Here is a 27,072-nt window from a genome sequence, read left to right as displayed (position 1 = left end):
ATTCTGGAAAGATGAGAAAATTGACCAATTAAACAATGAAATAGGAACAGAATTGGGTTAAATAACCAAGTAGCATTGACTTGGGATAATTACATCCCAACTTTTGAAAAAGGTGAGGCAACAGCTCCCATATATCCAAAACTAGTAGTGATAAGCTAGTTATGCCACAACTGCATTCCTAATCAAATAGGAGCCAGAATGGAATCAAACAGCACAAAAACTCTTCTGCACTACCAGAAATATGAATGAATTTGCAAGAGTTGCGCCAAATCCATTGTACATTGCATACCAATAATTAAAATGTAATAACTAACTTTCTGCAGCAAACTTCTGTGCCAGGTTTTTAAAAATTTCAATTGATTATATACACACACATATCACAACTACATTTTGGTGCTAAATGGTGTAGCTTTCATGGCAGTCTCTGGTTGCAAGAAAATGGAGTCATGAGTCCAATGGATGTATTGCAACTAGTGCGAGGACAATATATACATTATATACCAACTTACAGAATTTAGCTACTAGAGGCAAAAAAAAAATCAAGTGCAATTTTGGTAGTTAAAGCAAACCTACAAGGTAACAAACTGTCCACAAACAAAATGTGTGGTATTCAAAAATAAACCTGAAGCACTTACAATGCAGCACTGGACCTGGACCCAACTGATTGAAAGAGAACACCAAGTTCTCAAGAGTTGCAATTTTCCCTTTGAAATTACAATCTCATTTCCAATAAATACAGATTGGATATCTAATTATTACAAACATGTAGGCTTCTTGCACATCGCAGACAGATAACAGGCTAGAAACACTACATATTGGAATATAAGATTGGAAGCACTGACTGAGCCTTGTTGCACCCATGTTCCAATAAGAGATAGACCACAACAAGCCAAATTAAATCAATTAATTTCACAGGTGCAAATCTGCTCAATCCACAAATTATACCCAGTGGAGGATGCGGAAAAAAGACCCAATGACTTGTTCCTTAACCTGATACTTGCAGCACCTTTCATCTTTGCATGTATGTATACTAGGGTTGTTATAATTTAGTCTTTTAAGTAGAAAATAATGGAAACTTAATTTGGAGTGACCATTTTGAAATCAATTTTGACATTAGCATTTACCTCTGGCCTGTACAATTTTCCCCCCAAGTATTTACCAAAACTAACCACTCAAGACTGATCGCAGTCAAGTCCTCAAAACATTCCAGATTAAAAGCAAACTCACCACACACTTTTCGTGTACACATTTAGTTTTATTGTAACAAAGCAACTTGTACACTTTAAACGTTTAAAACGGAGCAATTTTCCTTTCCAGTGAAACAAAAAATTACATTAGAGAATGTAGATTCCAATAAGATTCTACAGGTCGTCACTCCTCCATCTGCTGTGGGGTTCAAATCGATTAATATTTAAAAGTGTTGGCTTTGGTTGCATGGACGTTGTAAAAATATACAATGCATCAACATGCTAAGTACAGCCACATCCTCAAAATACCCAACAAACCCACCCATTAGAACCCAACCATCTGCATCTACCCCAGGTGCCGCACTCAGTGACACCCCAATTTGTTACAAGAGAGAAGGAAACAAGGACTTGATGGTAACTGCTAATTGTCCACATCACATGGAAACACAGTGTAATCTCTGGGCCAGAACAGGTAGGAAAAAAGCCTATTCAAAATTATCTATAGTCACAGCACAAAGGCAGAAAGAAGTTCTGGACTTCCAGCAGAGGGATGGGTGGGAGGGGGCGGGGTTTAAAATAAAAAGTAAAAAAAATACAATCACATTACTACAGAATATGGTGTGCTGATCAGCTGGCGCTAGGAGAATTCATATCAGTTCATGGAAAATGGCAGAGAGAGATTGCCACTGTAGTTTGCGCATGTAACTCATCCCAATTGTGTATAATGGTTTAAGGACCTCAGGAGAACAAGAAAACTGAGCACAAAAAGACAGCAACTTGCTCCCAGGGACTAAAGGAAAAAAAAGTAGGAGAGGTGAATATCAACAGCAACCAGATCAGTCGTCTTCGCCTTCCTCCTCCTACAAAGAAATGGAAAAAAAGTTAGTGCAAGGCAGCTGGATGCAAATAAAAAACCCAAATCAGAACCTTCAGACTCTTCTCTAAAAGATGGATCGACAATAGGTGCATTTCACAGGTGTAAAACTCAAGTAAATTAAAGAATTTGCACCAAAGTGTTCCAATTTATTCGGTGTTAAAAATGTATTTCTTTTCGTGAAATACTCAAATTTAATGGAGGAAACTAAGCTTAGTGAGCACATCTTAAAGCACCCTCCCATTTTACAAAACTTAAAAAGTTATTTGGCATTTAATCAAAGTGTCAATTTTCCTATTGCATGTGCACTCAAGCCAGCTCCTCTTTCCTCCGAGGATATTGTAGTGTTTCAAAAAAAAAAGGAATATCAATCATCAGATTATATGCACTTCATTACAAATATTTGGTCCAAATCTCAAGCTGGAAAGTGAGTGAATAATGAAAGACTTGTAAGAAAGGAGATTCCATTTGGACTGATTCAATGCCCGAGACAGAGACAAATTTAGCCTGCTGTAGCATTTTAAAGTTTCCACACAACTGTTACACTTGGACGAGGAGTTAAAAGACAGCACTTGCCTCCGCTTCTTCCCCTTCTTCTTCCTCCTCTTCATCCTCCTCTTCTCCCTCTTCATCCTCATCTCCTTCTTCATCAATGTCCTCCAATCCCTCCTCTTCCTCCTCATCTTCATCTTCCTCCTCGCCATCCCCTTCTTCATCTTCCATATCAGGAACCTGACAACACATCACAGTAATTAAGCTTTTTGTCAAGGGGCACATTTATGCAAAAGCTCCTCATCACAATGCTTGAGCTTCTGTATAGGAGGCACAGGTGGTCCTTAAGCACCAGTGGGACATCAGTCCTTTAAGTGACATAGGATCTCAAGAGTATATAGTAACAGGCTGTTGCAGGCAGAAAATTAACATTCCCAAAAATTGTTGCACTATGCCAAAGCATTAGAGCCAGAAGGCTGAATATACAAATGTATACTAACTCACTACAGATCATCAGCTATCTGGTCCTAGAAAAATCAACACATTCACCAACCCAACCATCCTAATTATAAAGCAATTTAAAAAAACTCCCAAAAGACAAGCAATTGATTTCATTCTCTGTTGGCGTTTCAGCTTGACTGCTCTATGGCTTGGAGCCATTTATAATAGATACCCAACAGGCCCGCTCTTTTGTGCGGGAACAAATGTTGAACCTTCCATGAAAAGAGATGTAATCACTGCTGGTGAAGTTGAATACCCACAGCCCTTATGCCAAGTAATAATTAAGCACCTATCAAATAGTTTGCACGCCGAAGACAGCATTAAACTTCATAGAAGGAATCAAGAACACTCACTAAGTAATACTGCAGAGGGTTCGGCCAGATGTCATCCTTGATAACCTCTCCCAGCTCATCTGCACCTGCATCCGAGTGATCAGTGAACCAGGTGAAGAAGCTTTCTGGTTCTTCATGCTGTCGCTTCCTCCCCACTTTAGTCTGTGACTGGCTGGAGCGCTTTGTCAGGTCCTTGAAATAATGTGAATATTTAGTTATGTATAAGGAAAATGCTTAATTGTATTACGACTTCAACAGAAGGTTTAGATACACAAATAACTATTACAGTATTTTAGTCCAGTTTAAAAATAAAATGGATTAATTCTCCAGCACAGGGGGGTGCAAAGAAGATACAAAACATATGAAACAAAATTCAAGTGCTGAGAAAAGCATGAAGAATTATGGAATTATGTTCAACAGCAACCAATGTCATTCTAAACTAACTGCAACAGTACCAAGTTGCTCAAGCAATTTTTGTTAAGACAAATTTGCTAAAATACCCCTCCTCTAGGCATTCAAGAACTGTAAATTGGAAGGGAAGAGGAAAAGAGAGGAGGCCTGCAGCTATGCAATCCCATTTAGATCAATTGTAGAAACCCAGCGTTGCCACAGCAGAGAATTAACTCAGCAGATACGGGATTGAAACTTCAGGGGCTGTACAGCTCAGTATGTGGCAATTCAAGGGAACGGGAGATTGCTCATCTGTTTAAATCTAAAAAATACAAGTAACCCAGCAACTAAAATGATGCAGAGTAAAAATACATTGAAGATAGAAAACAAATACTGTTATGGGGCTATTGTGAATAGCAATGAGATACTTGTTCAAATGCTAACTACTTTCCAGACACTAACTTATCAATGAACTGAGCAAGATATGCAACTCATTTGTAAGTTGAGACCAGTGTCATTCACAAATTGGCTAGATGGTAATAAGATCAAAACATATCAATTCGGACAAATTCAAATTCTGAACGGGAACAATCATGGAAACAAAGTCAGGCAATACTTAAAATCAGTGTGTCAAATAAGCTCCAGCCTAATGGATGAAGTATTCGTCCAAAGGAAATGAAGCTGTCATCACAACACATTGCTCTCAGCTCCTCATGGTGAGGTTCTAAGAAGAGCTGTAACAATCACCCATCTATCCTTCTCCAACCTCAAAGTGGAAAGATAATGAAATTCCAATTCACAAGACCCATGCAGTCTTTTCAGACAGGATAAGTTTGCCATTCAATCCCTTGAGCCTGTTCTGCCATTCAATTAGATCTTGGCTGATTACCTCAATTCTGTCCATCTGCTTGGTTCCTTAAACTTTACTACCCTGAATTAAAATGTTCAAATCATTCCCAGTCTCAAAGCATTTCTGGGACAAATTTCCAGGTTTCTGCTACCCTTTGCTTTAAGTGTAAATTGGTTCTCTCTCAACATAAGTGTAAGTTTATAAGTCTTTCAAATAATATACAGAATAACCCATGAGATTAAAAACCAGTTTAGTAGTGCACACCTAGTGATTGGTCTTACCTTTCCTGGTTTCCATTTGATCTCTGTTGATTTTGAAGATGGGTCTCCATTTTCATTCAGGTGAAATTCTTTGGACAGAACTTTATTATCAAAGTACGGGTTCTCATCAAAATACTGAAATCAAAAGTCACCCATTAGTTTGTCTTTATTAGCGCCGGGAAGGGGAAAGAAACAGGGTAAAATTTCTGAACCAAAAAACCCAAAGAGTACACTTGAGTAATTACCTGTGAAATAGAAGCACCTAACATAAAATGGGTGGTCTCATCTTTGATACTCCAATTACTTAGGATTCACAAATTTTTATATGGCTGCTTTAAGTGTGGCATACTTAATGAAGGGTCGAAATAAAAAGATCGCAGGAAGAATTAAAAGTGCAGCATTCACCGAGCAATTAACACTTGGTAGTTATCCCAAATTATTTTTACTTGAACAATACTGTTGGCCATGCGTGTGCAGGAAAAAAACCTGCTCCATGAATACTAATTGCTAAACAGAGAACTGAAAATCATATAGTTACAATATTCAAGGGTAATGTAATGCAAAAGATTTCTGTACATCAAATCTTCTACAACCTTGGCTCAATTATAGTACACTTACTTGAAACAGAGGTCATAGACTCAAGTCCCTCTCGAGAGATTTCAGCACATAATGCAGGCTGTCTTGTCAAGTCAATCTGGCAGAGGGAGTGCTGCACTATCAGATACCATTTTCTGGACGAGCCTTTTAACTATGGGCCCACCTGCTTGCATATAAGCAGGGAAGTTTTTCCAATTGCTTGGTCAACATTTAAACCTCTACAAAAACCTAAACAGGCTTAACTGGTTATTTCTTTGTTATTTGTGGGATCTTGTGTTTGTTTTTATATTCATTCCCTGGATATGAGCAAGTTCAAGATTCATAACTAACACTCATTGCTGAAGTGGTGGCCATCCGAGCAGTAACTACATTGTAAAAGCTATTTTTAAGCTTGGCTGTCAGGTACTGTGGGGCACCCTGACATTAAATGGACCAGCATTTAAGACTATTGAAAGCAAATGAATGAAATATCACCCCCCCAAAAAAAATTGGTTAATTTTTTTTAATATAAAGTTCCTTAAAACAATATTTTGCTCACCCATCTGGCATGAATAGAAAACTAGAACAAAAATTAAACACATGAAGCATTTTGGTGACTCAGTGATTTAACAGATTAACAAGTCCCACCGTCTCAGATGTGGTTTTAATCCAACCGAGATTGATGAAATTAATATCGCTCGAGTAGTTGTTTGAGGTTAATTACAAGGCATAAGCCTATAAAACAACCCCTAATATCAGCCATTCGATTATTAGTGTGGGAAATCAAAATGCCACCTTGACACATTATGGTGTGTTATTCAGTATTTAAGGCAAAGTGCAATTGGTCAAGCTACAGGTCATCTCTACTGAATGGACGTTTCATCCTTAATGCAAGAGACAGCAACGATCAACAGATGATTTGACCATGGGAGAACACCTGAGTCAAACCCAAGGAGATTGAGCAAACTAGCAACCCTACCAACACTATCCAAGATTCCATCTGCAAACTTGGGCCTGATCAGAGATCTTCACTAGTTTAGTGCAGTTAATTGCATCAATCACCAAGACCACTCACTTGCAATAACTAAAATTCACTTTTTTAATTCAATGCTCTAGGAATTTGATTTTTTGAGTGGGTTAAAAATGTGAAAACGAGTGCCTGTGCTGTTGCATTTTACAAGTCAGTACACAAAAAGTTCAGACAGGCTGGCAGTTTTTAAAACTTCCTATACTAGATATTATTTCTCAAAACAATTTTGAAACCAGGATTTAAAAACACAGCAAAGGAGATAATTAACTCAAACCCCCCAAAAATCACATTACACTAAAAAAAACAAGTGGAAATTTGTTATCGCTCCCATGGATCAAGGTATTTTAAAGACTTGACAGTATGAAACAGAGCTGTCAATAATTCAGCCCTATAAAACAAATTTGCTTTTAATACTCAAACCAATGTGTCAACCCAAGAAAAATGCACTTACAAAATCTATTCTATAGCCTGATTTGATATCTTCAAATTCTGTCACCTCCACTCTCGTCAGATAATGCAGTGCTTCCTCATCCTCCTCTCCCAGAAGCGCAGATACTGGAACATAGGAGCAATAATTACATTTAACCAAACTGAATTTCATGCTAAAAATATTTTTAAGTTTGGTAATTTCAGGCCAATGTTGATGCATCAAATTCACAGTATTGATTAAAAATGCAAGAATTCCATCAGTCACACGGAGACAGCAATGCAGTAAATTGATAAAACAGTAAAAACACTTATCTTCTCATTAACAGAAGATTTCATGCCCTTTAAAATACAAGATCATTGCGAGTGAGGCCTCCAAGTTTACTAATGAGACAAAAAACGCCCAAATTACTATAAGATGGGCCACATGCAAAACAACCTGGTAGGACACTCCATGATTGTTGCATGTGGAGGAAGGAAACCAAAAGGCTTATGTAGGGCATATAGACTACAATTTCCCTTGTCTGTCTCTTTGTAAAACGTGTAAACAGATATGTCCACTGACCACTTTACTCCATTTTACATATCTGAACTATTCCTTTATTCAAAAGTAAAAAATTAGAATACATGTAGTAGGCAAGATTCACTTAATAGTCACATCAAACTCATAAGCACTGCTTATTGCCCTGACGTTCCAAGCCTTACTGCCATGCCCAATATTTTCATTTGTCTCTTTGCTGTTTGTGGGACCAAGCTGTGCATAAATTGGCTACTGTAATTTCCCTACATTACAATAGAGCTAAATCACACTTCACTAAAAGGTGCTATGAGTTATTTCTTTAATTTACACTATTGCAACTATTAGTTAGGATCCAAACCAACTCCCCTTAATTACTGTAAAACTGTCTTACACCACTTGCATAGAATTCAGTTGCAAAAAGTCCATTTTGAACATAATAGATGCAAACAATCAATACGTTACTGCTTCTAGACACAAAAAGTCGCAACACATTTCTTCCAAAATTGAGGAGGTGGGCACTATAAATCAGTCTCAACGCACCACCAAAGCCTTTGGGAAATGGAAAGGAGACTACAATCCCACCCTGGAACGTCAGGGCAATAGGCCGTGGAAGGATTAAGCACAGCTGCGACTTCCTCACATCGTCAGACGGCCTGACATTCAGGTTAATGTATGGTACTTGTAAAGAAAGAAAAGGAACTAGCTGCTATAGAAATTTGCCCCAGCAAGAATCTGGGCTTCTACAAAAGGCAAGAAAACTCTAATGAATTCTCTTCTCCGTTCTCAAGGCACTACACATAACCAATGTTTAAAAGCACAATGACCAACCTTTACATCTAGTAAACAACTAACTCTCTGTTCCCCTTCCCAAAGTCTGGAGAACAAATAACTTGTTTTTGCTCAGATATTTTCCACGTGGCTAAGTTTGGGAGCAAAACATTCTTTGGAGCAATGAGTTAAACCATTTATTGACAAACCATCTTAATTTCTGTTTCAAGTGTTTCAATGATACAATCAACTTCTAATTTAAAGCTGAGCACAACTTAATCAGGCTTTATAATTTTTTCTACTCAAGCCAAAAGAGTTGCAAACCAATATCGCAAAGGAAGCTTCAAAGTTGGCAGTGAGTTATTAACTACTGTAGGCTGATGGTTCCAAATACAGCATAACTTAGCTTGGCAAACAATCACGTTATCAGCAAAATGGCATTTAGAGTGGTAACTATAATCTTGGCTGTAGAAAGAGTATAACCCAGTAAGACTAGCACAACACAAGATTAAAAAAACAAGCTCTCAATGTTTCAAAATCGTCAAGGTTGTGACTTGCTGTAAAGCCATACCGACTTTTGATCGGTGTTGCAGTAAATAGTATGTGCCTCTAGGGGTCATTGTTAAAAAAGGCAACTAGTACTCATTAATGGCACAGAAGTTCATAGAAATCCAGCCAATACATTTTGGCTTTAAATCTATGCCAAAGATCATCTAAAAGTGAGTCACAATTGCTTCAACTCCTTGGAAGTTGACTGTGCTCCATATAATCAGAGTCTATTACAAACAAAGATCAAGCTCCCTTTCAGTAAAATGCGTTACACAACAAATTGCACACAGGTGACATTGGAAAAATTCCTGAAATGTTCACATGAAAATTCCATCTTCCCTAAGTTTGTTCTCCCAAATTATTTAAATAGCCATTCAACACATATTCAATATTGTCGTCAGCAATGTTTTGTCCAAACAACTACTGCATTTCACTGCTTACCCTGTGGGTGGTTGACAAACGTAGTCACCCAAAAGTTGGGAATTTTGGCAATGAGTTCCGACCGCTTCTGGAAGTATGGCTGGCGTAGCTTGTTGTATTTTTGCTCTACTTTCAATATTTCCTCACTTGCCTGTTCATTCAGTCTAAACAGAAGAGCGTTTTAAGTTACAAGAAGCATTCACAGCCTGGTAAAACAGTGCTTTCTGGGTTTAAGGAAAAGCGAGAGCCTCGAAGCACACACAAAGACATGTTTAATTCTTCACTGTTCAGCTGTCACATTGACATGTACCAAACAGGGCAAGAGCATCTACGCACGAAAGAGACAGGGAAAATAGAGCTGAAGCCAGAACTGAGAAATAAAGATAATGCATTTTATTCATTAGAAGCTAAATTGTCCAAAAAACCTCCTTCAAACTAAAAGTGGCACAGCAGTTGTACTTAAGGTTACAAAAGGGGATTTAAAACAACCTGATCACTAGTTCCAGGATCAATGTACTGCCTAGTGTCCACAATTACTTTTTTTCTTCTTCCAGTTGCTCATCCATGAAACCATAATGTACATGTCACAACAATGCAGCTATTCAACTGTAGTACAACTGGAACATCTTTTCACTGGACATCCAGAACTCCTAAGCCAAACAGGGCTTGATAACAGCAGGAAGACTGGCTGCTTCCAATTCTTCAATAAAAGATACCTTGGGAAATAGTTATGAGCACATTCTAAATCAAAAGGGCTAATGAAATGTTAGCCTTTTATTAAAGGCTAGAATACAATGGGGAAGAAATTTTGCTACCATTATATAAAGTCCTAGTTAAGATAACCAGAGTGTTGCCAGGGTTCCAAAGGGTTAAATCATGAGGTTTCACAAACTAGACTTTCACCCTCCAGACATAGAAGGGTCAGTCAGAAAAGAAATATGATCTGGGCAGGCTGTTGCCGAGGACAGCATTAATGCACCACTATGGGACTGTACCTGTGCCTCAAAAGGTGGGAAAAGACAGCATAATTTTGGCTCTTGATACTATCATGCAAGCTGGGCTTTCTCCAAAACTTATCTTCAATCCCAAAAACTAAATACCCTCTGGGAGAAGACCAAATGGAACCTATCAATAGACAAAGCTAGCCAGAATTAGATATTTCCAATGACAATTAAATGCGTTAACAGGACAATATTATACTCTCATCTAGCATTGTAATCAGTTATTTTAAAGAAACTCATTATTTGGTACTCAATATCCACCTTCAATTTCTCAGAAATTGAGAGTGAATGTACATTACACCAAGTTTCAGGACCACATCAGGATATGGCTCAGAAGACAAGTGAAACAGTGGAAACTTTCAAACCAAGGACCACTTCCGCCTACTGCAACATCAAAATTACTGCTGCACTAAATTTCAAGTGTTGTTAGGGTTAAAACTTTGAGGGTGAAATTCAATCAACTGCCATGGGGTTAAAAATGCAAAATCATATACCACTTCCTTTACCTGTCTATTTCATTCTGTACTTCATCAATGTGTTCAATGGCTTCCTGTTGCTCTTTTTCTGTAAAGAAAGTTTTAAAAAGTCACAAAATTGGAGATATTTGACTAGCACATATGCTATTTCTAAGATTTTTAAATGACAACTTCAACATTGCGTTCAACTTGAACACTTTCCCTAAATCAAATCCACTCTGGTAATTCTGAAAGATTAAAATAGGCAGATCAAATGTGGGTTCAGTTTCAATACTCCCTATTTTCTTCTCTCAAACTGGTGAAGGCGGCACACAAAGTTGTAAACTCTTTATTTAGCATCATTTCCTACGGATCTTGGAAAGAAACACTTAAATGTTTAACGGCAATGGGTAAACTTGGCGGGATTGCTAGTCACATTCTCCAAGTTAACCTTGCACAAGTAACAAAATAAATACTCCGAATAACATTTTGCGGGAAATTTACAATCACACCTGCAAAAGTAGATGTAGCGAAATCTGTCACTAACCACCCTCCGATAGAAAAAAAAAACAACTCATTTCTTTCTGCTCACCTATTGCTTAGAACCGTTAAAATTACGGTCAGAACATGCCATTCTCAAACAGCAGCCAGAGAGCCCCCCTCACTTTTTACAACGAATTCAAACCAAGAGACGTCAACAACTCGCCTGCAACCCACGTTTCAGTGCCGCTTCCCTTTGTGTTGAATGAACCCCTGCTAAATTATGAGCCGCGTGGTTCCTCCCCAAAGGAAGTCGCTGTTTTACTATCGGCATTTCAAATTAAAATGAATTGCATCGAAAACAAACTTTTCAAAATTAAGCACTAATGAAGACTGGTTCTACATCTGCCCTCATTTTAAAACATTTTCACAATTTTAGTTAATGCAATCATTTTTCATTCATTTCCCCCCTCTTTTACATCAAATGCTGCAATTAAAATTCTGCAAATGCATTTGACTTTTTCCTCCAGATTTTGCACTGCTTTTTTTCTCCGCAAGTCTCGGTCATACACACATGCTGATTCTCAAAAGGAAAGCAATAGTCAAAATGACTCAAAAAACATAAGGTGGGTTCAAATTTTTTTTAAAAAATTGTGTACAGGAAGAGGTTGTGCACAACATTGCCGGCCAGCACAGTTTAAAATCGCCTTATTCCCTGCAAATGGGAAAATAAAAAGAAAGATGCCTATAATCCCTTTAACACCAGGCCGCGTGGTTAGGCCTCTCTTTCCAAGTCGGCTGCCTCCAGACCGCCCCAAGTGTTGCTGCTAATAGCGAGAAGCCCATGTTGGGACCTGCCTCCCTCTACATTATCCTTGCCCGCTCTAGGTTTTACGTGGAGGGGGGATGTTTGTTGGGGGGGGGGGGTGTGTGCGGGGGGGCAGAAATAGGGCATCCTCACCTCGGACGGACGAGCAGGCCGCGGCGGCTCCATTTCTCTTTCCTGGTATCATGGCGGCCGCCTTACACAATGAGGGAGGAGGAGGTGGAGAGATTCTGTTCTTTTTTTTCCCCCCACACTCTCTCTCTCTATGTGGCTTCATAAACATGGCGCCGGAGTGAATGGAGTTACCCTCCCGCGCTGCCTTTCAGCTCCTCTCCAGCCCGACCGAGAGGGGGAGCGTGGGGCCGCCATTCCGCGCACACACACAATATATATTATATATATATATATACATACACACACACACACACACAGCGGCCTTCACAAACACAAGCCTCTACTCATGTACAAATACAGATATTGAACCATAACAAAAAAAAAAATCGCTGCACAAAAATTACCTGAGGTCTCGTCTGCTCCATCATGGTTCGAGTTCACCTCTTTTTTACTCATCTTTGTCGCTGGGACCGACATCTTGGAAGAAGGAAAAAAAGGGGGAAATAAAAAAAGGAGGAAAAAAAATGATGAAAAGCCCTGATCCGCGCTTTCTTTTATTAATCTTCCTTTATTTTTCCTTCCTCACTCCCCTCGCACACTCTCCCTCGCCTCTCTCTTTCCCCCTCGATGGCTCAGTGGGTCTCGCGCCTCTACCACAGTGGGAGAAAAAAACGCTCGAGCTCAGCCGCTGTAACACGCACGCGCGTTCGTGGCCCTCTCCCCCCCAGCACGCGTGCGCAGTGCACCGCCCTCGCGCCGAACATACGCTCCGGCGTCGCCTCCCATTGGCCGCTCCCGCGTGGCGGCGGCATCGGCGCGAGGGTGACGGTGACGTCAGGCGGCGCGGAGGCACCAATCGGACTGGGTCGTCATGGCGACGGGGCGTCCTGATTGGGTCGCGTCGAGTATTAGCTCACGCTGCGCGTTGGTGTGTGTGAGAGGGGGAGTTATTTTTTGTTTTGTCGTGTGTGGGAGACGGATGAGTTCTCGATACTCGAACCTATTTTTTTTGAAAGCACATAAGCTAAAGTCTGTTTTGAGTGGGAGGATTTCGGCTTTATAACCGAACGGGCCATGTTCACCGACGAGGTGCGGGAGGCCGTATCGGTCGAGTCGCGCTGGAGGAAAGCTCCCGAGCTGTGTGACGCAGTTTGTCAAACGGCGGAGGTTCGACGCGCCGAAGCCTCAGTGCAGATAGGACGCAGCGCCAAGATCAGTACGCAGACAGAGCCACTCGAGTACCGAGAGCAGCCGGCTATCGATGGGAGCACGGAGCCTTCTATCGATTCCCCGCGCCTGGCCCGTTTTCTCCGCCAGGTGGAACCGATGGTGAGCAAGGAGTTAATGAAGAACATCAGGAGCCACGCCTTTGATGGATTTGAAGTCAACTGGATAGACCAGCCACACAACGTGAGTTTTGCATTGCCAAAAATGGAAGCCTGGATGTATTTCGATTTTTGCAATATTATTTGCAAAATGGGATCCTGGATGAATATGCAAATACATGTAATTCAAAAATTTGCGAAACGAACTTCTCGTAATTTGGACATCATGATCTCGTAGTTCTATGTACGGTTCAGCATTGCCATTAGTTGGCTGGACCCTCTCCCAATGCATGCCCGAGAGACAAGCAGTCGTTACTTGTATGGCAAAACCTGTATCATGTGGCGCTAGCTGACGAACAGATTTTGGGAAGTAAGCGCGTTTTGTTAAATCAGGATTGACGAAACACCGAATAAAGTCAGAAGATGTTGGAAGCGCTCAGTAGGTCAGGCAACATTGGGCACAAGATCATTCAGCAGAACAGGGATCATTGATATGAAATATTAATCCTACCTTTCTCTGCTTCCATAGATACTGCCTCACCAGCTGAGCGTATTTTCTGTTCATATTTCGAATAAAGTAAGGGTTGACTGGGGAAATTCATAGAAATATCTTATTTGATATACATTCATGCTGTGTTTTACAGTATATTTCTATATATAATGATCATCAGCGTTTTGATGCTTAGCTGTCATTTATACTAATTCTAGTGTCATTTTCTTTGACCTCATTGGAAAAAGGATGTATTCCTGCACCTTATAGTGCATGTGGATAATGTGTGTATTTAGATAGAAAGAACTTGTATATTGCAGGTTTCTTGAACTCAGGATGTCCCAGATACACACAAGCTTCTACCTCTAGGTTTAGCACACACTCTTTCAGTTACATTCTAGCACTGTTCCTGCATTTGGCAAATTTGTCATACAGGTTCCACCTCTACTTCAATTTCTTAATTGGCTGATATGCAAAATTAATATCTATGCTTTAGGTGAGATGCTAATCCAAGGCCCTGATTTCTAATATGAATGTAAAAGATCCCATTACACTGCTTTGAAGATGAGCAGGGTCCCTGGTGTCCTAGGCTAATATTTATGTTTGTTATCTGGTCCTTTTGTCATATTGCTGTTTGTGGGAAATTGATGTGTGCAAATTGGCTGCTGAGTTTTCTACTTCACCACAGTCACTGCACTTCAAAAGTACTTAATTGGCTGTAAAGTGCTTTGGGATATCCTGTGGTTGTGAAAAATGCTCAAAAAATACAAGTTTGTCTTTTATAATCCTGGTTCAAATATAGTAATAGTGTTTTGCTTGATACTTTTTTTTTAGCAGGGAAGTGAATTAATCAAATCTCTCAATGACATTTTAGAATAACATGAAGATACTTACCAATAGACTTCTCTGTCTTATATGTGTGTGAATACCTTTTAATTCCTGAAGATCTCGGTCTCTTTGAACCTGAATTTGGGTTTTTGCAGACCCCATAGTCTGAACATGCGTTGTGTGCAGAATTTGCCAGCCTGAATTTAGTAGTATTTGGTTAGCCCAACTGGAAAATTATTTCCCCTTGACCTCAATTGCTGTGCAATAGTTGTGTCTGTGTATAGCAATTTGTTTTTGAAAATGATTCAAATACAAATGGAACAATACGTTTGATTAGGATTTTAATAAAATTCTTAAGTTATTAAACCATTGCCAAGCTTGAAATTTGATTTGAAAGAAATTTGAAAAAAAAAGCACTTTCCTTTCACAACCTCTGGAAAACCTAAAGCGCTTTGGAGTTAATTAAGTACTCTGAGGTGTAGTTACTGTTGCAACATAATAAACAAAACTGAAAATTGTTTGGGGTGGTGGGAATTTGTTTGGGAGGTAGGAGTTCTGAATGGGAGACCCTGACATATTACAGAAATTAACTGCCAAGCAGCTTAGAGCAGTGAGAAAAAAGTGGTGGAGGGCGTGGGTTTGCAGTTGGGGTGATGGGGGAAGTGGCCAGGAGCTTGTTGGGCTGGAGGAAACATTAATGCTCCTCCTCGTCTGTAAGCAGTTCTGTAAAGGCACTTACCTTATGGATCCAGCCCTTCTAGCCTCATTTTACCTACGGGGTTTCCGGAGTCTTAGAAGCCCAGCTAAAATAGGTGAAAAATAAAAAGTAGGTAAAAATGGAGGGATGCAACCTCCTTAACAGATATAATTACCTGCTCCGCTTCCTGAGAGCTGGTTGGTCACTCATTTACGTTGTAATTGGAGTAGGTGGGTTGGATTGGTTTTGAAATTTTTCAAATTTTAACTTTTCATCTGACCCAAACCCATCCATTCTAAAGGATTGTTACCCTTGCTGTGTATGTAAGATTCTACAATGGAAGTGGGTGGGGGAAATGCAAATTATTTGCTGTTGAGTGAAAAATCCTGGAAGGTGTCTGAGGTAAATTTTTGTATAATAACCTGATAACGCAGTAAACTGTAATAATAACTTGCATTAAAACAGCATCTTTAATGTAGATAAACATTCCAAGGTGTTTACTATTTTGTTATTGAGTGTATAATCCAAAAAAAGCTCAGATTTGTAGTCCTGGAATGCAAACATAACCCCCAGCATTTTTTCCCTACTGAAAACCATATTCTTAAATCCCTCTCCCCTGTCTCCTCCACCCTCACCTCCAACAAGTGGGAGGAGCTCATGGACTTCTTTGTCGCTTAGATTGAAACAATCTGATCAACTGCCTCTGCCACATCAGTCCCTTCCACTGGCCCACCTGGCCAGACTTCCTTTAATGCCCTCTGCCCTAGCCCTGAACTCACATCTGAGCTCATCATCTTCTCCATGAGGCCCACCTCCTGTTCCCTAGATCCAATTCCCTCTAAACTGCTGATCACCCAACATCCCCTCCTGGCCCCCATTTTGCTGATATTGTAAACGGCTCTCTGTCTTCAGATTTTATATCTCTGCCATCATCACCCTGCTCCTTAAAAAAAATCCTACCTCTGATCCCTCCGTCCTTGCAAACAACCGTCCCATCTCCAACCTCCCTTTCCTCTCCAAAGCCTCTGAACATGCTGTCGCTTCCCAAATCTGTCCCCATCTTTTCTGGAACTCCATGTTTGTATCCCTCTAGTCAGACTTCTATCCCTGCCACAGTACTGAAATGGTTTGCATCAAAATCACATGACATCCTATGTGACTGCGACAAAGGTAAACTTTCCCTCCTTGTCTTCACTTCACTTTCCTTCACTTGTCTGCAGCCTTTGACATGCTGCAACATCTCTTCACTGTTGTCTAGCTGGCTGGGACTGCTCTCACCTGGTTCCATTCTTCTCTGTTTAGTAGTAGTCAGCAAATCACTTGCAATGGCTTCTCTTCTGCACTGTTGCCTCTGGTGTCCCCCAATGATCTACCCTTGGCCGAATCCTCTTTCTTATCTACATACTGCCCCTGGTGAAATCATCCAAAGATCCAGTGTTAGTTTTCAGATGTACACTGACAACACCCAGCTTCACCTCAGCGTTACCTCTCTTGACTCCTCCACTATTGCTACATTATCTGACATCCAGAACTGGATGAGCAGAAATTTCCTCCAGTTAAATATTGGGAAGACTGAAGCCTTTCTTTCTGGTCCCCGCTTGAAACTCTGTTCCCTAACTACCACCTCTATCCTTCTCCCTGACAACAGCCTGCTCACAACTTTGGTGTCACATTTGACCTTGGGATGAACTTCTGACCTCAAATACGTGCAGTCACCAAAACTGCCTATTTCCACCTCCAAAACATCACTTGACTTTGCTGCTGAAACCCTCATCAATGTCTTTGTTACCTCTAGACTTGATTATTCTAATGCACTCCAGGCTGGTGTGTCTCATTCTACCCTTTGTAAAATTGAGGCCATCCAAAACTCTGCTGTCCATGTCTGCAGGTCCTGCTCCCCTATCGCCCCTGTGCTCGCTAACCTACATTGACTTCCAGTCAGGCAAAGTCTTGATTTTAAAATTCTCATGCTTGTTTTCAAATCCTTCCATGGCCTTGCATCATCTCATTTCTGTAATCTCCGTCAACTCCACAACCCTCCAAGATATCTGTGCTCCTCTAACTCTGGCCTGTTGTGCACTCCCATTTCTAATTGCTCCACCATTGGTGGCCATGCCTTCAGCTCCTGAGGCCCCAAGCTCTGGAATTCTCTCCCCACACCTCTTCACTTTACTCCTTTACGATACTTCTTAAAACCTACCTCTTTGACCAAGCATTTGGCCATCTGACCTAATATTTCCTTATGTGGCTCAGTGTCATACTTTGTTTTAGAATGTTTCTGTAAAGTGCCTTGGGAGGTTTCATTACATTAAAGGTGCTTTATAAATATAAGTTGTTATGGCAAATACTTTCTGTATTCTTTCTATAAGTCTTGCCATACCTGTCCACTGACTTTCCAAGGGGTGAAAAGATTGACTGAATTTTGCTTATTGAGACTACTGATACATTTTATTATTACAGCCATCTGTTTATTTAGTCTTTCAATGAACCTGTATATTTGAGCGGAGGTGATAGCGTATTGGTAATGTCATTATTTTCCATCATAAGGTCAGAAGTAAGGATGTTCGCTGATAAGTGCAATGTTCAGTACCATTTGTAGCTCCTCAGATACTGAAGCAGTCAGTCTCCATATGCAGCAAGGCTTGGACAAAATTCAGGCTTGGGCTGATAAGTGGCAAATAACTTTCATACCACACAAGTGCCATGCAATAACCATCTCCCCTTGACAGTCAGTGGCATTAGCATCGCTGAATCCTCCACAGTGAGCATCCTGGGGGGTTACCATTGGCCAGAAACTGAACTGGACCAGCCATAAAAATACTGGGTCTACAAGAGCAGGTCAGAGGTTTGGAATTCTACGAATAACTCACCTCCTGACTCCCTAAAGTCTATCCACCGGCTACAAGGCACAAGTCAATAATGTGGCAAAATAATCTCTACTTGTCTGGATGAGTGCAGCTCCAACAACACTTGAGAAGTACAAAGCAGCCTGCTTGATTGGCACCCCATCCACCACCTTTAAACGTTTACTCCCTCCACCGCCACCGATCCACAGTGGCAGCTGTTTGTATCATATACAAAATGCACTGCAGCAACTCACCAAAGCTCCTTAGACAGCACCTTCTAAACCCATGACCCCTGTTGCCTAGATGGACAAGGTATGAGAGCACCGCCATCTGCAAGTTCCTCTTCAAGCCACACCATCTTGACTTGGAAATGTATCGCCTTTCCTTCACTGTTGCTGGGTTAAAATCCTGGAACACTCTTCCTAACAGTACTGTGGGTGCCACATGGACTGCAACGGTTCAAGAAGGCAGCTCACTACCATCTTCTCAAGGGCAGTTAGGGGTGGGCAACAAATGCTGGCCTATCCAACGACACCCACATCCCATAAAAAGGAAATTGAAGCTATATTGCAGGAAACTATTTTGCAGAAAAAGATTTGCAAAGTAGAGAGGTGAAGAGGTGTAGGGAGAGAATTCCAGAGCTTGGGGCCTCAGGAGCTGAAGACATGGCCACCAATGTTAGAGCAATTAGAAATGGGAGTGCACAAGAGGCTAGAATTAGAGGAGCACAGATATCTTGGAGGGTTGTGGAGTTGACGGAGATTACAGAGATAAGAAGAAGCAAGGCTACGGAAGGATTTGAAAACAAGCATGAGAATTTTAAAATCAGGACTTTGCCTGACTGGAAGTCAATATAGGTTAGCAAGCACGTGGGCGATGGGGGAGCAGGACTTGCAGATATCTGCATTTATATAATGTTAGTAACATAGGAAAACTCCCATGGTGTGTCACAGAAGCGTAATCCAAGCAAAAGTAGAAATATCCTAATTCATTGCTTAGAGATATGTTGGAAACTGGCAAATATGTGCTGCCAGATCTTAAACTTATCACCCCAAATATAAACTGCCCCATTTCCTTTCCCACTCACTATTGCTGGGAGACATCAGGAATGTACTAGCAAGCCAAATCACGCATTCTATCCCCAATTCTGACGCACCCCAATTTCTCCCCTCTATTACTGCTAAATCTTAAAACCCCACACACCCAGTGTCCTAGTCAACATTTCACCCTCAACCAGAAACAGGTCAATTGGAAATTCGTCTCTGTTGCTGCTTCAGGGGTCTTACTGTTTGCATGAAGATTGGCTGCTATATTTGCTTACATAATGACAAGGTTCATTAGTTAAGAAGAACTCTGGTTGTGATAATATGCTGTATTGATGCAAGTTAATTCCCCCTTCTGTACACCGATGTAAACTTTGACTAGCAGTGAGCAATGTTGAAGCAAAGGAGGTCTGTACTAAGTAAAAGTATTTTTAGTTCTTGCCTGACAGTGCAGGCCTGTGCAGATGTAATATTGTACTATGATCTTTCTGCTCAGCCTATTGTGAACTTTATAAAATCAATTTGCGAATAATTGTGTTCCTTGTAACATTAGAAACACCTTCCCCCATTCGCCAAAAAATGCTTTTAGTCCCATGTTGAAATCCCACCTAGGTATCAAAAGCTCATGCAGTGCTCTCTGCCAAATCTATGAAAGCAGCTCTATGAATCTGGTTTTTCAGTTTATTTCTAGGAACTGTTTTTATTTTTGGCAGTCCCAAAGGAAGCCCAGAACAATCCCAGATACATTTGAACTCCATGCTAGCTATTTGACTGAAGTACCACACCATCTCCCAGTGGCCTTGTCCTGCAGCAGTTTGTTTTGCTTTCGTCAGTGTGCCTACCATTTATGTCGACTTGGGATTAGACAAAACCAAGACCTCCATGATTTCATCCATAATGTGTTCAATGCTTTGTTCGTTTGTGCCTGAAGCTTAATTATGCCTTTTCTGGTTTGCCTTGCTTATAACAAAGCAAGTTCGGGTTCCTGCTAACGTTTTTAACAAGTTGATTTAAAAAGAAAGCTTGTATTTATATAATGTTTTTCACAACTCAGGATGTCCCAAAGCACTTTACCTTTGAAGGGTAGTCATTGTTGTAATGTAGGAAATGCAACAGTATATGTATGCACAGCAAGGTCCCAAAGACAGCAATATGGCAATGCCCAGATCATCTGGGTTTTTAAAATCCTTGTTGAGGGATAATTATTTATCGGGACACTGGGGAGAATGCAGTGGGAATGTGAAATGTCTGATATAGAGTTAAGGAAAAAAGAACTCTCATTTATAAGCCCAGGAACCAATAACTTAATCTGTATGTAACATAAAATTCCATGCCCACTACAGGGCATCCTGGAGGGTATGGTATTTTTTTTCATTATAAGTGCGTGTGCACATTAGAATTGTGGTAGTTTGTTCTTCCTTTGTAAAGATGAAGTGCTTTTTTAAAGAGCAGATTCAGCTATGAAAATTCAGGTAAAAGTTGTTTCCAAATCACTGCCAAGGCTCAGATGGAGTATTGTGTCCAGTTCTAGGCACTACACAGGAAAGATGTCAATGACTTGAGGAGGGTGTAGAGGAGATTTACCAGAATTAATACCAAGGATGAGGCACTTCAGTAATGTGGGGAAACTAGAGAAGCTGAGATTGTTCTACTTGGAGCAAGCAAAATACTATGGATGTTGGAAATCTGAACTAAAAACAGAAAATGTTGGTAAAACTCAGCAGGTCTGGCAGCATCTGTGGAGCGAGAAACTGTTAATGTTTCGTGCCCAGATGACTCGCCTTCAGAGCTCATTATTGCTGAGTATCAGCTATTGGAGTACAATAACTTATCTTTTGATACCTCTCCTCCCTCTGTGTAATCTACAAGGATGATCAGGACATCCAGGAGAAAGCAGCCTGCTTGATTGGCACCCTATCCACAAACATTCACTACCTCCACCACCGATGCACAGTGGCAGCAGTGTGTACCATCTACAAGATGCACTGCAGGAACTCACCAAGCCTCCTTAGACAGCACCTTCCAAACCCACCACTACTACCATCTAGAAGGACAAGGGCAACAGACACATGGGAACACCACCGCCTCCAGTCACTCACCATCCTGACTTGGAAATATATCACTGTTCCTTCATTGTCACTAGGTCAAAATCTTGGAACTCCCTCCCTAACAGCACTATGGGTGTACCTACGCCACATGGACTGCAGCAGTTTAAGGAGGTAGCTCACCACCACCCTCTCAAGGGCAATTGGGGATGGGCAGTAAATGCTAGCCTACCTAGCAACACCCACATCCCTTGAATGAATTTTTTAAAAAAATCAGAACTGTGTCGCTATCAGGAAAGGCTGAACAAGTTGGGTGTTTTCTCTAGCAAAGAGAAGGCTGAGGAATGATCTGATAGAGATATTTAAAATGGCCAAGAGATTTGATAAGATGTTCCATCTGTGGGGAAAACTAAAACTAGGGGTTTACAAATATCAGATAGTCACTAATAAATCCAATAAGGAATTCAGGAGAAATTGCGTTACCCAAAGTGCTGAGACTGGAGAATTTGTTGAGGACAATAACTTGAATGCATTTAAGGGGAAGCTAGATAAATACATGAAAGAGAAAGGGATAGAAGGTTAGGGTGAGATGAAGAGGGGCGGGAGGAAGCTCCTCTGGAGCATAAACAGCAGCATAGACCTGTTGGGCTGAATGGCCTGTTCCTGTCCAGTAAATTTTAAAATTCTGCGTAAAGGAGAGATTTGATAGAGGTGCTCAAAATTATGAGGGGTTTGCAAGAATTTCTGTTTCCAGTGCAGTGGAAATATTGCTTGGGTTTGACAGATGAATTAAACACAAATCCATGGGAGCTCTCTTCAAATATTTCCAACAAAAAAAATGACACCGTGGTGCACAAAATTCTGATTAAGAAATTGTGAGGGAATCCCAGATATCAACAGCTGCTTACCAGAGCCATGGTCCTTGGTTAAATGGATGTAAAGTATAAATCCATAATCACATGTTGTTAGAAGCAAATTAAAGTCCAGAACCTTGCCACAAGATGATGCTTCTATTGTAACTAGCATGATAGCAAATTATTTAATATACTGCATTCCATCAAAAGTGGATTAAATTTATTGATGTCAAGCCATTGATAAAATAAATGATGATAAATGACAGGGAGAACTCAAGTTCATTAACAAACGGGCATTGCAGAATACCATGGAAATGAATGCTGCAGGTGCCAGTGACATGGTGATTTTAAGAATTAAGCCATCCCAGCCTTTTTAAGCTGGGTTGATGAAGTGAGCTGCTGTTCCTGCTTGGATTTTTTAATAGATAAGAAATTGGGGTTTCCTGATTGCCTGGAAAGGCTAACACAGTGCCCATGCTCCACTGTTCTTGTTTCTGGAGAATGACCTGCATGTATCTTCTGTTCCCTTCTATTTATTTTTCTGCTGGCAACCGCTGTCATGGATGATTAATAGAGTGAAGATATGGTGAGTATTTCCCCATATTTTCACTGATTAAAATTGGTTCTTTTGCCCTGATTGCTATAACTTGCTTTTGCATTGCACCTTTAACATATCAACTCTCCTGGGACATTTGCTCGGAGGTGAACAGGGGCTAACCATAATGGAAAAATTAGGAGATATGGCCAAGAAAATAGTTGAAGATTTTAAAGAGGCTTTAGAAAGTAGAGAGTAAGTTATATGGGTTTAGAGAGGGAATCTCAGGGAATAAAGTTAAGATGGTAGAAGCCTAAAGGGCTCGAGCTTGCAGAGGTAGAAACTCCACATTTTCATTTGCCAAACTTGATCCAGAGGTCTAACAGTGGTTTAAGTATAGCCATACAAAAATTAAAAGAACAACGGGTAAACCACTCGTGGGTGATGGAGAGAGTCTAATGTGGGGTGGGAGATGATGGAGAGAATCTAATGGGGGAGGGGCGAAGCGGAGGTGGCCCTGAAGGTATGGTCGCTATATTAAATATTTTGCTTTGGTTTTTGCAAATCAAGAATGGCCAGCACAGACATTTTTACAGACAAAGCTTGACTAATTTTAAGGGTCTTTTGACGAGTTTCTGTATCTGTGTAAATGTAGCTTGTATGGATTTTCAGAAGATATTCAGTAAGATGCCTCGCAAAAAGGTGTTTTGTACAATAGGAAACGTAGCAACATGGGTAGAGTTGAATGATGGCCAGGAATGTCTCATGTCCATCATGTTAAACAGTGATAGATATCAGGCTCCTGTTGTTGAATCCCATAATTTCACAAACTAATTATTGTGCACCACATGATTCTACAAGCTTTGATTTTGGGATTAACTTTAATGACTGAAATAAGAATGTAGCTGACTCCTATTTAATTGTTTAATACGTTTTTTTGTTTAAATACTGCTGTAGGTTTCATGTTTACACACGCTGCATTATCCAGAAGCTCAGAAGCGACGACTGCATGTTACTGGCGTGTCCTGGAATGTGACGGGCTCTGTCATTGCTTGTGCATATGGCAGGTATAGTAGCTACAAATAATCAACATCAGCCTCTCTTTTCATTATTAGTAGTATGTCATGCTTAATTAAGATGGATGCTTGTCTTTTCTGATGTAGCATTGAGTCATAACAGAAAAGGAAGGAAGCCTCCAGGCTCTGTCTCTGATCAGTGAATGGTCATAGATGTAATTCCCCATGTGGCTGAGCTTCCAATTCCAGCAATATTGCTGTGGGAAAGGACCAAGTAGAACCATTCATATTAATTTAGACTACGGCTGCTGGAGATTCAATTCATGCCAGAGCTACTGTGACAAATGCCATGGTATTTCTAAGTAAAGGTGAATAGAAGCAGAACTAGCTTAGTGCATAAATATATATATATGAATTTATTGTGCACTGTATACTTCTAAGACCAAGGTCTGAGAAAGTTACATGTCCAGCTTGTAAGAGATAGGCTTGTGTCTTCAACTTTCATGGAGTGTGTTAATTAAATTTGGAAAATGTTGTTTGTTTGGGTGCCATGACCAACACTTGTGAATCAATTCAAATCAGAAATAGGGCTGCCTGAGGAAATGTTAGATAATTCCAGGTTGCTCAAAGGCCAGTGGATCATTTAAACCTGTGGTGTGAGAGATGAGTGAGAGAAGTGGATAGACTAACAGAATCACAAAATATGCAGGAACCAAGATAATCCAGGATGGGATTGCAACAAGATGGAATGTTGGAGTTGGTTGTAGACTGTTGGTTCAAGAGAATTGCTGTATTCACTGCTGTCAGGAGCAGAGTATAGTTTTAAAAGCTTAAGTTCATTTACTGTTGTCGTTTGTACAAAATGTATGTCACAGAAGCACAGAATTGTTACGGCACAGAAGGAGGCCTTTCGGCCCATCGTGTCTTCACTGGCTCTCCAAAGAAGCATCATGACTTGGTGCCATTCTCCTGCTTTTTCCCCGTCGCCTTGCACATTGTTTCTATTCAAATAATCATCTATTGCCCTCTTGCTTGCCTCAATATGCACTGTTGTGCCCTTTCTAAATTTTACAGCTAGTTATTTAATTTGTATTCTGTGAGCAGTTCAGATCTGTATTGATAATCCCATCTTCTGGAGTGATTTGGAGAGAACTAAAATGGATTGGGAAGTAGCGATTTTGGATAGTGAATGTTAATGTGCAAGGTCTTTACTGACAGGAGGAAGCTGAGTCCCTGTTTGTGGTCTACAGGGAACATGTGAGATGGTTGCAAGACACGACAGTTCATTTAAAAAAATACCTGAACTTGCACCATGGCAGTCACAGGGAGATGTGAGATTCCTGTACTGTGGCACCACCATGTATTTTTTTTTCATGACAAATACAGAACGAATTTCCAAGAAATGAGTGAATCTGACACCATGGGGAGGATTCTTTGCTCCTGATGGGGGTGAGCATGGAGATGAGAGAGTGCAAAGTTTCATGTAAGTTCCCCGCCAACTTGCTCCCAGCCATTTTCCTGTGGGAGGGGTGGCTTGATTACCCAGTGGTGGGTAGCCATTTGAGCTAGTTAAGGGTCTACTACGGCCTATTGTTAGAGCCTGACTGGAATTTTCCATAATAAAAACAGAAAATGCTGGAAAATCTCAGCAGGTCTGACAGCATCTGTGGAAAGAGAAACAGAGTTAACATTTCGAGTCCGCATTACTCTTCTTCAGAGCGATTCAGACTCGAAACGTTAACTCTGTTTCTCTTTCCACAGATGCTGTCAGACCTGCTGAGTTTTCCCAGCATTTTCTGTTTTTATTTCTGATTTCTACATCTGCAGTATTGCTTTTATTTGGAATTTTCCAGTTGGCCTCCCAGCCTCCCAAGGCATAAGGGCAGGGCAGCCTAGGGGGGTGCCAAACACTCTAGGCAGGCTTTGTGGCCCTCCCTGTCTGCCTGGTTTCAGATGCAGGCTGTCCTGTGGAGGCGTTTCTCCTCCACAATGGTGGTCCAACTGATAAAGGCAGTTTTTATTTTAAAGTTTAAAAACATTGGAGAGAAGGCATCTCCAACTTGGGGCGCCCTCTCTCCTACCTGAAATGACACTTGCTTCCTCCTATTGGCCCTCCCAGCTTTGAGAGCCTGTCCGTTGTCATTAATTGGTGAGCCTGCCCTCTCTGGCTGTTAATTGGCCAATTCGGGGAAAATCACAGTCAAGTGACTGCAGCTTCTGACCTCCATTTGACCCTGATGTCAGGGTCCAGAAACCCAAGGGGAAAATCCTGCCCCTTGATACTAAAGTGAATGGGATTTATAAGTTGACTTTGTTTCAATCAGTTATATATATTGACCCAAACTCCTATGAGATGTCCTGTTGGAATCAACTTAAGGGAAACAAACACTCCTATTTCTATTATTACTATCATCTAAGAACCACAGGAATTATTTTAAAATAGAATTACTAGAGTGTAGGATGCATTAAAATAAAATTTAAAAATACATTTATGTAACACCTTATTAGCACATTGCGACTTATGAATTATTTTTAAAGTGTAGTCACTTGTTACAGCCAACTTGCAACTTGTAACAAATTATCACAGGAGAATTACTGAATGAGAGAGGCTATTTGGCACAGCCTATTTGCATCATCTCGTTATTTCTTAGATAATCCCTGAGTTTTTGCCTACACGCCCCTATCTGGGTCTCTTACTATGTTCGTTTTTTTGTCTGAAGAACATCATCCTGATGACTCTAAATTTATCCTTTGTTAGATTGAAGCAGAAATCCCTTTATATACACCACTCAAAATAGACCCGCCATTTACTTTTTTCTTCTTCATTCACGGGATATTGGCTGCGCTGGCTGGGCCAGCCTATCCCTAATTGCCCTTGAGAAGAAGGTGGTGGTGGTGAGCTGCCTTCTTGAACCACTGCAGTCCCTGTGGTGTCAATTACACACACAGTGCTGTTAAGGAAGGAGATCCAGGATTTTAACCCAGCGACAGTGAAGCAACAGCAATATATTTCCAAGTCAGGATGGTGTGTGGCTTGGAGGGGAACTTCCAGGTAGTGGTGTTCCCATCTATCTGCTGCCCTTATCCTTCTAGATGGTAATGGTCGTGAGTTTGGAAGGTGCTGTCTAAGGAGCCTTGGAGAATTCCTGCAGTGCAGCTGGTGCAGTTCAGTTTCCGGTCAATGGTAACCTCCAGGATGTTGATAGTGGGGGATTCGATGATGTTAATGCCATTGAACGTCAAGGGGCAATGGTTAGATTCTCTCTTTTTGGAGATGGTCATTGCCTGGCACTTGTGTGGCGCAAATGCCACTTGTCAGCCCAAGCCTGGATGTTATCCAGG

At 40.8% G+C, this 27,072-nt stretch overlaps 2 protein-coding genes across 2 annotated transcripts in view; one reads left to right on the top strand and one right to left on the bottom strand.

Annotated features, from left to right (window-relative positions):
- Positions 1 to 1,234: 1,234 nt before the first annotated feature.
- Positions 1,235 to 12,777, bottom strand: LOC144685543 (protein SET-like). Its single transcript, XM_078550163.1, has 8 exons — positions 12,456 to 12,777; positions 10,683 to 10,740; positions 9,197 to 9,339; positions 6,944 to 7,047; positions 4,908 to 5,021; positions 3,408 to 3,578; positions 2,638 to 2,793; positions 1,235 to 2,047 (listed from the first exon to the last, which is right to left on the bottom strand). Exons 1-8 carry the CDS (start codon positions 12,526 to 12,528, stop codon positions 2,024 to 2,026), a joined length of 843 nt encoding a protein of 280 aa, XP_078406289.1. The 5' UTR covers positions 12,529 to 12,777; the 3' UTR covers positions 1,235 to 2,023.
- A 216-nt stretch (positions 12,778 to 12,993) lies between these two features.
- The window catches only part of dync2i2 (dynein 2 intermediate chain 2), a 39,482-nt gene continuing 25,403 nt past the window's right edge, over positions 12,994 to 27,072 (top strand). The window contains exons 1-2 of the mRNA XM_078550162.1: positions 12,994 to 13,461; positions 23,672 to 23,781. Coding sequence (XP_078406288.1) covers positions 13,126 to 13,461; positions 23,672 to 23,781 — 446 coding nt within the window. The 5' untranslated portion in view covers positions 12,994 to 13,125. The remainder of the gene's footprint in view (positions 13,462 to 23,671; positions 23,782 to 27,072) is intronic.

Source organism: Cetorhinus maximus, chromosome 10, assembly GCF_964194155.1.
Source record: "Cetorhinus maximus chromosome 10, sCetMax3.hap1.1, whole genome shotgun sequence".
NCBI classification, from domain to species: Eukaryota; Metazoa; Chordata; class Chondrichthyes; order Lamniformes; family Cetorhinidae; genus Cetorhinus; species Cetorhinus maximus.
The sequence above is the reverse complement of the archived record's forward strand: the minus strand, read 5'-3'. Positions and strand labels throughout refer to the sequence as shown.

Coding starts and splice junctions, on each gene's coding strand:
- LOC144685543 (XM_078550163.1), bottom strand. CDS start 12,528: ATGTCGGTCCCAGCGACAAAGATGAGTAAAAAAGAGGTGAACTCGAAC. Junction 10,741..12,455: donor TGGAGCAGACGAGACCTCAG/GTAATTTTTGTG, acceptor CTTTCTTTACAG/AAAAAGAGCAACAGGAAGCC. Junction 2,048..2,637: donor AAGAAGGGGAAGAAGCGGAG/GCAAGTGCTGTC, acceptor ATTTCTTTGTAG/GAGGAGGAAGGCGAAGACGA.